The sequence below is a fragment of the Diplotaxodon limnothrissa genome, linkage group LG23 (genome assembly GCF_057381915.1).
Source record: "Diplotaxodon limnothrissa isolate DT_005_m linkage group LG23, D_limnothrissa_male_GT1.1, whole genome shotgun sequence".
In the NCBI taxonomy this organism is placed as follows: domain Eukaryota; kingdom Metazoa; phylum Chordata; class Actinopteri; order Cichliformes; family Cichlidae; genus Diplotaxodon; species Diplotaxodon limnothrissa.
This window is the reverse complement of record NC_140617.1, coordinates 21,967,847-21,980,828: the sequence shown is the minus strand read 5'-3', so window position 1 is coordinate 21,980,828 and position 12,982 is coordinate 21,967,847. Positions and strand designations below refer to the sequence as shown.

At 40.4% G+C, this 12,982-nt stretch overlaps 1 protein-coding gene across 1 annotated transcript; it reads left to right on the top strand.

The window, feature by feature from the left end:
- Positions 1-11,466: 11,466 nt before the first annotated feature.
- LOC146608000 (E3 ubiquitin-protein ligase TRIM21-like) lies at positions 11,467-12,519 on the top strand. The gene is made up of 2 exons (XM_085347821.1): positions 11,467-11,509; positions 11,588-12,519. Exons 1-2 carry the CDS (start codon positions 11,467-11,469, stop codon positions 12,517-12,519), a joined length of 975 nt encoding a protein of 324 aa, XP_085203947.1.
- Positions 12,520-12,982: the final 463 nt, after the last annotated feature.

Below are 12,982 nucleotides of genomic sequence, written 5' to 3'. Positions count from 1 at the left end.
TGACTACGCCTTGAAGTTTGGACTGCCAGCACGGATACACCATGACCAAGGTGGCGAATTTGAGAACCAGCTCTTTGCCCAGCTGAAAAAGAACTGTGGCATATTGGGATCCCGAACTACACCATACCACCCACAAGGGAATGGACAAGTTGAACGGTTCAACCGGACGTTACTACAAATGTTGAGGACACTTACTGATAGGCAGAAGACAAGTTGGAAAGAGTCCTTGAACAAGCTTATCTACGCCTATAACTGCACACGAAGTGAGGTAACTGGGTTTTCTCCTTTCTACCTTCTCTTTGGAAGGTCCCCAAGGTTACCTATTGATCTGCTATTTGGTCTCACCTCTGAGACAGGGAAAACAGACCACCGAACCTACATGGAGAAATGGACACGAGAAATGCAAGAGGCATATGACATAGCACGGGAGAATGCAAAGAAGTCAGCAGACAGGAGTAAAAAACATTATGATGGGAAAGTGAGAAGCTCTGTGTTATACCCTGGCGATCGTGTTCTTGTCCGAAATCTGACCCCTAGAGGAGGAACGGGGAAGCTTCGTAATCACTGGGAACAGGACATCAATGTTGTCATCCGTCAAGTTGCAGAAGGCCTCCCCGTGTATGAGGTGAAACCAGAGCAAGGGAGGGGAAGGTCAAGAATCATGCACCGCAACCTGCTGCTGCCATGTGATTACTTACCCCTGGAAAGGCCACCAGAAGTATCACCGAAACAAAAGAAAAGAAGAGTGAGGGAAAAAGACGCAGAACAGGTGAACCAGGAAGTAGAAGATGACGAGGAGGAATGGGGGTATTATTATGGGCCCGTAACACAGACTCAAGTGCCCAGTACAGAGAGGGTCACAGAGCATGGTGATGACCAGGAGAAACCAGAGGCCGGTGGTAATGGACCACTGGGTGAAGAAAGGCTCATGTCGTACACAGAGGAGCCTGCGACACAGGACGGAAATAGGCCACAGGAAGAAGACCATCAAGAGGAAGATGGACAAGTAGGTGGAGAGGTAATGGATGACACTCTAGCATCTCCACGCCCATGCTTGCCTGAAAGCAACAGAGGAGGGACCTATAGTTTGCCAAGGAGGGAGAGACGAGCCCCTAAGGTTTTCACCTATGATCAGCTGGGTACTCCAACATGCTACAGTACAGTGTGTACAAACGAAATGCCCTACCAGTATCAACCCATACAACACAGAGACATTCAACCAATAACCATGTGGCCTAATTCATTCCAAATTTGTCAGCCACTATTCATGCAAGGATACTGAACAAAGAACAGACTTAAGACTCAGTACAAAAGAGGAAACTAAGATTAAAAACAACTGGATTTTGTGACATTTTGTTAAGTTTTAGTTCATAAGAGTTGTGATGTCGGGACGACATCTAATTTTGTGGGGGAGTGTGTGATAGATTGATTATTTGTTGAAGTTTATAATGGAGTAAAACGTTGTGATTAAAAGTTACCCAATATATTATTCAATTTATTTCAAATATGTAAATGTATAAACAAGGGTAAAAGAAGTCCCATTAAGAGACGTAATGTAACACAGGCTAAAATAGTTAAAAGAGTTCATGACTATGTTCAACCGGATAATAATCCTTAATGTGACTACAACCTGTGTAACATTCAATCTGTGATCTACTTGTCGAGCCTGGGAAATAATCCATGTGATTTAGTGATCATGATTGATTAGTTATGCCTGCTGTTGCCGGAAGGGGGAGCTCTGGCCACGATGCCTCATTCGCAATGAAGCTGCTGAAAGAGAAGCATCGTGTCTGAGCGTCGTCATTGACTTATCCCCTTTTCAGGTAATAATTGTGCAATTCTGCTGTTGGACTTTACAAATATGTATGTTGAGTTGTACTGACCGTGTTTCCAAATGTACCAAGAGGTTACTAGGAATACTTAATGACCTGTGTTAACTGTGATGTTAGGATAAGCTATAAGCAGCAAGCTAAGCTAAGCGCTCTGTTGGTGGCTAGCATGAAGCATTATCGTGCCAGACTGTGTGTGAAACATACATTGTGTGCATTTTGCATTTGATCTGGACGAAGAACATGTTTATTTTGTATGAAGAGACAAATGCCTATTAGTGTTTTTATATGAATATTTTGTTTATTTTCTGTACATTTCAGTTTAATGATCTAAGTTTGTCTATTGATTCATAAGCTGTTTTTGTAAATTCTTACATTCAATTTAATCTGTAACTTATAGAAAAGGAAAGAAAACAGTCTTGAGGTATATTGTCTTACAACTAACAGAGACTGTACATCGTTGTTAAGATGTTTAATACTTTTGTATGTATGTTTATATTTCTGAATCATTCGCAATGAAGCTGCTGAAAGAGAAGCATCGTGTCTGAGCGTCGTCATTGACTTATCCCCTTTTCAGGGTGTAACACGTTTCGCAACCCGAAGGGCATTACAGTGTATTGGAGGAAATGATCTGGAGTTACAAACACGGAGACTTCAGAAGCTCTGGGGGTTAACGGGACTTGCCAATACCCTTTTAACAGGTCTAATTTAGTGACGTATGTAGCTGAGCCGACACGATCAATGCAGTCCTCCATTCTGGGGAGAGGAAAAGAATCAGGTTTTGTGACTGCATTAACCTTTCTGAAATCGGTACAGAAACGTGGGGTGTTATCTGGTTTAGGCACCAAAATACAGGGTGAACTCCACGCACTGTTACTGGGCTCAGCTAACCCATGTTCAACCAGGTATTCGACTTCCTGTTGCATTAAAATCCGCTTGGTTGGATTTACTCTATAAGCATTTTGTTTTATTGGCTCATCAACTTCCACAACGATATCATGAAACAGCACAGACGTCTGCCGAGGATGGTCAGAGAAAAGCAGCAAATTAGCTTCAATCAGATCAAGGATATCTTTGCGGGCGGAATCTGACAGATGCGACAGAAAGGATTCTAAGTTCTAAGAACCGGCAGACCGTCACTGTGTCATTATGTTAATGTAAGAGCATGTAGGGGTTCGATCAGTTTTCTCCTGTTTTTTGTTCGGCCTCCACGTGCACCTTTGGCGAGCAAGCGGTTTTAATCAAACCCACCCCTGCAGGGAATTTAGTGCCCCTCGCTTCTTTTCTTTTTAATACTGGACACGCAGCAATCAAATGTCCTGAGTCGTGACAATAAAAACATTCTCGACCGTTTGATCTAGCAATGAACGCTGATACATTTTTACGCACTGCTTGTGGTGACTTTTTTCGTTCAGAGAAATTTTCCTGAAATGAATTCTGTGCACAGAACACACTTTTGTGCGTTAAAACAAACTCGTCAGCCAGGAGTACCGTGTTAGTGAGAGACGACACCTTTTGTTCGTTTAAATAAGTCACGATGCGTTCCGGCAAACACTTTTTAAACTCCTCCAGCAAAATAAGAGTTTTCAACTCTTCCACGGTTTTAACTTTACATGAACAGCACCATTTCTCAAACAACACATTCTTTTCTCACGCAAACTCAACAAAAGTCTGGTTAGCAGTTTTATTAAGATTCCTAAATTTCCGCCGATATGCTTCAGGGACCAGTTCATATGCCTGCAGCACAGTTTTCTTAAGAATTTCATAATCTAAACTCTGCTCAATAGACAGGCTTGAACACACTTCTTGGGCTTTTCCCACAAGCTTACATTGGAGTAAGAGGGACCAAAACTCTTTCGGCCACTTCAAAGCAGCGGCTATGCGCTCAAATGCACTAACACCCAGACTTGACTAGGTCACAGGCTGACAGGAAACTGCATGTTTTTGCAGAGTATGAGCAGCAGACAGAGTGAAACTAAGTTCAGACGAGGGGTGACAGGTTGCCCTGGCAACAGACCTCAGAAAGGGGAAGTTATTTCAAGCTGCACAGGAAGTTTTAGTGCACAGGCATATTAATAAATCAGACACAGAAAAGAGGAACTGAGTAGAAGGAGTTTGTTTGTAATGAAACTGTGTGTGTCACGTATGACGTGTGTGACATCTGAAGTACCAAAATAACACCATATAAGACACATGTTGAGCTTGTAATGTTAGAGATCCTGCAACTGCCTTTGGGGTGTGCAGGGCTCTCTCTTCCGGAAGATGATTGAATAAATATATATAAATGTCATGGAGATCAAAGAATCGGGTTTAATATTTGGTGTTTCCGCCCGGTTCCCTTTGCAACAGAGAGAACAAATGTGGCCAAAGGTTGGATCTGATATGAGGCGAACAGAAGACTGGTCTAAAAAGATTTAAAGGTAGGCACAAACCTGTTCAAAGAAAAAGCAAATTTGTGCACATTGGATGAATTCTAAATTATCTGTTCGCTGAGTTGACGATCTTAACTATTAAATTGGATCAGTAGTGGTAAAACTAAATTCTTGAGAATGAGAAGCTTTGAAGTAATGATAATGAAACTTCGAGAATGACAGTACTGACTTAAAGGTAATATGGTATTTCATGGTAAAAGAGAAAAGAGACCAATGTATGTTTAAAGTAACAAAGGATAAATAGGTAATTGGTCATTTTATGGGTTTAATAAGTGTCAAACTTATTAAACTGCCTCCCATTTAGAGACGTCTAAAAGGGGCCTCGGGAGTGAGGATTATTCCAGGTAGCACCTGCCAAGACTTGGGACCTTGGTTAAAAATAGCTAATGATCAAAGGATCATTTTTTATGCACTTATTTGGTCAGTAGAAAAGCTGATTTTGGACGTGGAGGTCCGAGAAATAAACCTTGGGTTGGGCAAGGTTTTCTTAAGTGACTTAGAATAGAAAACTGTTGATTTAATGTTGATGAATATTACGGGACCCGCCGTAGTCTATGTGATAGAATCTTTCTGATTCCAAACAGCATGTTTGATGAAAATAGTCTATCACAAGCATGTTTTGGGTGATTCTAAGTGTGTGAACATTGTGGGTACTGCATCTGAGTGATTCTGTGGGATTTGTACAAAATAATAAATAAGTAATAATAACACTACTGGGGTAAGAATCGTGGGTTCATAGCAGAGTGCGTGAAAAGATGAAGTCTGAGAGAAGAGAGTGTGTGTGTGTCTGGCAGGAAGTGAACAATTTTGCATGTCCATAAAAGGAACTGGCTGATGTGTGTGAAAATGATATTAAATAAGTGTTTTAGTGTGTTAATACAGGTGCCCATGGACTTACTCAACCTCAAAACATGAGTACAGCGGCAAAATGATAGATTAACAGAATTGGGACGACAAACAGGCCAGCCTTCGGCTTAAAATTTTTACAGCTTGACCTCTCATTCTGTCCTCATCTGGAGAAGAAGCTTAAAGGACAGTCAATCTCCTGATGAAGACAGAAGACAGACAGAACGCCGTGGACTTGAAGAATTAACAGCAGGCAAAAGACAGTGCAACTGACCTATAACACTGAAGACTCCAGCAGCAGCATGTAAGAAAACATTTGATGGAAGATGAACTCTGAATTACATGCTGGGAAGAACAGTGGGATAAATAATTGCGTGAAAGCACTGGACAGCACTGGAAACTGAGTTTCATATTTGCCATGCTGGGAGTAAACCTGAAATAAAGAAAAGACTGAAAAGATCAAGAGAGAAGCAATGGAGAGAAGAAACGCCTGATTTGGGCCTGTGTTGACCTGCGAGGCCACACAGGAAACTGTGAGAAGAGGGACAAGGACCAGTGAGAGGTCATGCCCGGACGAGTTCGAGTGAGAGCGTATGGGGAATTGGATTGAAAATTGAGTCCAGAGCATCATAACAGAAAGGTAAAAAAAAAGAAAAAAAAAAGGGAGAGAGTAAGAAATACATAAGCTACTAATTACATGAATGAATAGAAAACACACATGCACAAATTGTTACATGTAAAATTATTTTTGGAGAGAATCAGAAGTGAGATAGTTTGAATCCAGAGCTCAGTGCAAAGATGCACGAATTAAACCTGATTATAAAAAACACATCGAGGCAATGAAGATCAGCTTACACTCAATCTTAATATGAATACAAATACCGGTACATAGACGCAACAAAGACACGCTTACACTTGTGAATGTGAATACATGACATAAATTGGTGTTTCTGCCCAGAGAGAGAGATGCGTGTTGTTTAAGCAGTGATGATAATAATGAAATGTCTTAGTTTTGTCACTTTTAGGTGCAAAGCAGACCTGGATCAATTTTCCACATCCAGCAGTCGGAAGAAAGTTATAGGTTAACATCACTGGAAACATTCAGGCCAAGTTTCTGGTTGAATTGTTTACAGCGCCATGTGTCACTAAACCTGACAAGCGAGCTCTCACTCCTGGCTGAAGACAAGGAATGCAGTTCCAAAGAGCAATAACATGGCAGTTAAAGAGAGACAGTGGAGAATGCAGGACAAAGCGGAAAGAGAACTGCCTGGCTTTGGACTGTTGAAGTGGGAGAGGACAACGGAGTGAGAGGAGTACGTGATAACACAGTGGAATGCTGTTATTTAATATGGGAAATCAAAATGTGGGTTAGCAAACCTGGAAAAAAGAAAACTGACTGCTTAAGTGGGAAAATTGTGAAGGAGTCTGAAACACTGCAAAAAGAAACATATACAAAATCACACACACGAACAGAAAATGTATTAACCTTACCAACACTTCCAAAAACAAGAGAGCCCATGAAGATTAGACAGCATCTTGAGCATGTGAGTCTGTTTATCATCTTGTCCAAGTCGCTTAGTGTGATGAAAAATTGATACAAAGACCATCGGACTAATAGCTAAGTAGTTAAAAAATGATCCAATTTTAGCAGAGAAATGTGTAGGAAAGGCAGCTTTGAGAACATGCCCTGGTGGATCTGCAGCTCCACTGCACAGACATCGATTTAACCTGACTAATAACACACACACATGCAATGAAAATCAGCTTACTATCTTTCATCAGTGTTAAAATAGTGTGAATTTAACACACTTAAACCCTGAACTTGAGGAATAACTCAGGGAAGTTCCATGACAATAGAGTGATTTTTGTGAAAAGGAAAAAGTGATTAAAGCTTAAAGTAGTTTTTAGAATAGTGAATTAGAAGTGTTCTTGTACAGATTGATCAAAACAAGTGATTACTGAAAGAAAATAAAAATAATTCAATAATGTGGTAATGTTTAAATATGCATTTCTCTTGTCACGGCAACTTCTTGAGATATGACTCAGTATGCAAATTAGTTGAATGACTGGGGACAGGAAAAGAAAAGAACAACTTGGGTTTCCTGTCTGACTGTATGAGTGAAGCTTGCACTGAAAGAGACACTGTGACTGGGTGAGAACAAAGGCTTGGTAACATACAGGATAATTAAATAAAATGGTCAGTGCAGTAGTCTAAGTGCAGGAGTCCAGATTTGGAAAATAAATTTAGAATTTAGTGATGATAGATTGTTATAACGTCTTTAGAGAGGGCTTAATGAGAATATCAATGGTGTGCAAAACTATGTGGCTTTTAACAAGATTTTCTGTGTATTTAGCAGGTGAAATTATGTCAGTTGACCTCAGACTGTCAGTCGCTGAAGAACCTGAGGCAAAACTTTTCTGTGATTACGATTTTTGGGGTTGTTGTTTTAGTGATGGGTTGATTCTGACAGTTAGGTTTGGGTTGTTTTCTTATTTTAATAGAGGGAGTTTTATTGATCCTGGACGTGGGTAGAACTGGGCCCTTGTAACAGTGCACTTAAGAGAAAATCTGTCAGGTGATTATGTTTTGTGCTTTGATGAGCTACTAATCAGCTCTCTTTTTCTCATTTTTGTGCTAAGCAGGCCTGCAGGAGTGAATTAACAGCGCTGTAAAAACTTTTCAGGAGAACAAACATAAGGTGAGCTTTTCCAGATTACAATGGGCTGAGGAAAAGGCTACCTGTGGGGACCTGATCAGGTTGTAAGTCCCTGTCTAAAAGGATTGCAGTGAGTCAATCCAGTCCAAGAGCATAAAGAACTCTTTTCCTAAAAAACAAAACAAAATAAAACAAATGAATGAGCTCATGTTGCTGAGGGCGGAGAATGGGATTATTTGCGCGGGAGTCTCCACTATTAGCAATATCTGGTGTGAATGCGTGTGAGCGAATGTGTGTGACTGTGATGGACTGACGATGTGGACTAAAGGTTGGACTGACTGGACACTGAGATAAAGACTGGACCAAGGGTAGGATGAATAAATGCTGACAAACAATTCACCACACTGGCAAGAGAAGGGGGTGCTTTGCTTTGTTTTGCTTTGCTTTGCTTTTGCCATGAGCAGGAGGAGCGGAAGACTTAATTCTGGAGCTGCTAATTTTGGGTTGTTGATGTTTGCTTGAAGAAAATTCTGTTTTGTTGACTGGGTTTAGATTATGGTATCACATTATATTGTTGGGAGAATGTCAAATGCTAAAGGGGAGGAAATTTTTGATATTACTCATGTTACCATTAACCAAAGCAGGCCACTGTAGAAGACAATTAAATTTTATAGAGGAAAATAGTCAGAACAAAGCAAAATTTACGAGTTACATAGGGGAATGGTAGACTTCTTACATTAAAACAAAAACAAAAACAGTTATGGAATAACAAACACTGGTCCAAGAGACTGAGGTTTTCTTCCTTTAAAACAGTAAATTATTAAAAGAGCACAATCGGTAAGGGTATGTGATACTAGCTGGTACTGGAGGAAAACGGGAGCAAAGTAAAGAGAGAAAACATATTTTGGTTAGCTCTGATAAAGTCAAAATTAAAAGAAGTACCATTACATTCAGAGGAGCAACATGAAATTAAAATGTGAAATTTTGTATGAAGAACATGACTGATAACTGCTCTGTCTTAAGTTTTGTTTCTTATGGCACAGATTGGATCATAAGTGGGGAAAACTGAGTTTCAAAGGTAAAGTTCATGTTAACACACAGGTTTTGTTTCTAGGCAGTTCCGAGGATGCAGGCTCTGGGTGGAGCCAGGAGTTAAAAAGGTTTAACATGATAATTAAACTGATTTTATTACTTAACACAGGTTTGCAAGTGGACTTGCAACGCGATATCATAGCGTGGCTCAAGCACGTTCATCACAGTTTAAACACCTTGTTTTGCACAACGGAATATGACCTCCCGTCTGCAGCTAAACACCCCAATAGCTTTAGTAATAGCTTTAGCCCGGTCGGACTGGGCAGCAAAGGGCTGCTTAAATGCCGAAAACTCCTCTGCTCCTCCACCTGGACCGCTAGCACTGACCATACCGCTTGACAGACTGACCACGCGCACCATACACATACTTTTTTTTCTTTTTTGAATCTTCGGATCACGTGCGTGCCGAACCGTGGAGTGGGATCGGTTCGGATTTCGGATCAACCGTGATCCGTTGCACCTCTAATATCTGAGGTGCTTCTGCGCTACCACAGGGACACGACTTCATCAAACCTCTTTAGCAGTTTTTAAAGGCTCTGACTTTTTAAATAAAGGCTGAAATATCTCCATCATTGAATCCTGCTATTGCACAGAACAGAAATTTATAATTTAATACATCTAGCAGTAACATATGGTCAACTTATGCTATGCAGGTAGTGCTGCTTCTCTGTGAGGATGCGTCTGTGTGCGTTTGGTCTTCTTACATTTGAGGAAATAGTGACACAAATATTTGAAAAATTATGGCTTTAAGTGAGCAGAAAGGATGTTATGTGTAGTTTTATACATTTGTACGCAGAGAAAGTTTAATGAAAGAGAAAATTATCAGATTTGTGAAGATGAACTTAATAAATTGTGTGTAACTGATCAGTGTTTATTTGGGTTTGGATGTATACATTTGTAAAAGAAGTTTTGCATGTGCTCAAATTGCTTTGCATTTATGTGTGGATTTAAGCATGTTTGAGAATCCTCTAAAGTTAAACACACATCACTGCAGTCATTTGTCTTAGTTTACACTCATACTTATTTGTAACACTGTTGAGACAAATTTTGCTATAAAAAAAATCCAGGTTTAGTGTTTCTAAGGTCTTTTTGCTCTCCGACATCTCGTGTAAAGATTTGAGGAAATGATTAGTTGCACAAATCATGAGAGAATCTGTTTGGTTTCTTGACATGATGGTGCAGCTTTAGAGCTGAACAACATTTGAGAAGTCAAAACAAACAGAAAATGTGACAGCAAAAATTTCCCTTCACGTTTGAAAAACAACCCAAACAAAGCTGCTCAACATGACTGAAATATCAAAGGAACACATGAAGTCAGATCTGTGTGAGAGGCAGAAACTCACATGCGTAAGAAAACATCTGAATGTTTCTGGCTGATAATCACATTAAAAGTCTCTGCTTAGCCACCAGCTCTCACCTGCTGACAGAGGCAGAACAAAACCTGAAAAACCAGAACTTCAGGATCAGAATTCGAAAAGTGAAACTGAAAGAACTTTAAAATCTGTTTCTTTTAAACAAGAATCAAACTGAGCTCATCCAGCCGTTCTCAACAGCACAGTAGAGATTCTGTCCAACACTGGTGAGTACAGACGATCACACTGTTTTAAAATCCAGATGTTCAGTCTCATCTCTTTATGACTTAGAATACTTCTGCATCAACACAGGATTACGGACTAGGAGTAAAAACAAACAAATATAAAGACAGTAAGTGAAAGTAAACTTTTGTTTCACAGCAGTTTCACTGCGGAAAATCTGTTTCTCCTCAAAGGAACCTTAAACTGAGCTCATCCAGCCTTTCTGAGCAGCACAGCAGAGCTTCTGTCCAACACTGGTGAGTACAGATGATCACGATCACACTGTTTTAAATTTAAACTCTCTCTGTGTCAGGAAAAATAACTGTAACACTGCTGCAGCTGGTGTGTTTCACATTTTTTCTAAATGATGACATAGGAGCTGATTTAATAGCAGCACTGAACAGATTACATTTGTTGTACAGAGAAAAAGAAGTTTACATTTAAAACCTTTCATCTCTAATGTCAGGGTCTGAAGAGCTCACTGCTTTGTGCCTGACACACCTGCAGGGAGAGGCGGAGATTCAACTGAGTCTATCAGGTTTTCCTCAACAACACAACAAACAGCAGTGAGTGCAGCTGATCACGTTCATGATTCAATGCTCTGTTCATGTCATTCTGACTCTTTTTGTTAGAGCCATCGTCTCCAAGCTTCTTCTTGTACATGGTCACCACAGCCATTTCCATCCTTTTGGCAAAATGCTTCACCATCTGTCCTTCCTCGTTTCTCTCATTAACACCATACCTGCCCAACACCTGATAACCTCTGCCTCCTTCACCTACATGTCAATTAAAGTCTGCTCTAAACACCACTCTCCTCCCCACTGAGGACACTCTCTGCCACTTTATCCAAGTTACTCCAGAATGTCTCTAACTGACATCGAACCTGTGGGGCACTCACGCTGACAACATTCAACATCACCCATTTGATTTCTTGTTTCAAACTAATGATCCTGTCTAACACAGATGGCTAGTATTGTCCTCATATGGATCTAAGAGTAAAAAAACCCTGTGAAACTGAGTGTTGGTCGTGTTTAACATGACCATCCACCACCGGAAGAGGAGACATGAGACAGAAGGAAGTAAAAGCAGAACAAGTCCACTTTAAATATGAGTAAAACTGAATTGTGCATAAAATAATTTCATTTTCTTTCTTTCAGACATGTCTGCTGCCTGCTGTCTTCAATCTGAAGATCGGTTTCTGTGCTCCATCTGTCTGGATCTCTTCACTGATCCAGTCTCCACACCATGTGGACACAACTTCTGCAAAAACTGCATCAGTCAACACTGGGATATCAGTGAGAGGTGTCAGTGTCCTGTGTGTAAAACGGTGTTTGAGATCAGACATGAGCTGGGGGAAATCTCTGAGCTGATGAAGAGAAGCTCTGAGGTGGAGCAGCTCTCACTCTCTAAAGATCACCTCCACCTCATTCAAAGCTTCTCATGCCTACAAGTTGCTCCAACCAGCAATGACTGGACAGAGGTCAGTATCCATCCACTATCATATGAGCTGTTTGAGGCTGAGCTGAAGAGGATCCAGCAGTATGCAGTGGATATGACTCTTGATCCTGATACAGCACATCCGAAACTCATCCTGTCTGATGATGGAAAACAAGTACACTGTGGTGATAGAAGGAAGCAACATCCAGACAACCCAGAGACATTTTTTAAAGGTGTTTGTGTTTTAGCAAAGCAGAGTCTCTCTTCAGGCAGATTATACTTTGAAATTCAGGTTAAAGAAAAGACCAAATGGTTTTTAGGGGTGGTCAGAGAGTCAATCAACAGGAAGGAAGACCCCAATCCGAGTCCTGCGAATGGTTACTGGACAGTAATTTTAGGTAAAAATAGTTTTATAGCTCTTGACAACCTTCCAGTCCATCTTCCTCTTCACCGTCCTGAGAAGGTGGGAGTGTTTGTGGATTATGAGGAGGGTCTGGTCTCCTTTTATGACGTAGATCACGCAGCTCTTATCTACTCCTTTACTGGCTGCTCCTTTACCGAGAAACTCTACCCATTCTTCTGTCCCGGTAATAATGATGATGGTAACAACTCTGCGCCGCTGATCATCTGTCCTGTCAATCAGCCAGTCTGATCTTTTTACATGAGGAAATTGGATCAATTATAGGTTAAGCTCATTATTTTAACTAACACAAAGAAGAAGTCCTATAAACAGAACTTGGCAAACTGCACCTTCTGAAGATTATGAGATTCACTCAGAAGCTGCAGAAGTTCAACGTTAGTTGATTTCTATTTATTTTTTAATCTGTTTACAAGTTGAAGAAAATGATCCATTTGAGGAAATCCAGTGTGAGTAAATAGAAACTCTCCTTTTCTTTTTCTTTTTTCAATGTTTAAAGGCACACGTATGAGTACAAATGTTAACATTGTATTATTTTAATTGACCTGGTGTTATATCAATATCAAAGTCAGGATGGAGACACTGTTCCTCTGTTCTACTACAACACACTTGTTCATAATCACATAAATATAAATCTGAACTTTTATCGTCTCCTTTGATGATCATCAGCTGCTGAACTTTAGTCATCTTACCTCTG

Bases quoted from the DNA above. Each gene is read 5' to 3' on its own strand.
- LOC146608000 (XM_085347821.1), top strand. From the start codon at position 11,467: ATGACCATCCACCACCGGAAGAGGAGACATGAGACAGAAGGAA. The intron at 11,510-11,587 runs GTAAAAGCAGAA...TCTTTCTTTCAG, and splicing joins GAGACATGAGACAGAAGGAA to ACATGTCTGCTGCCTGCTGT.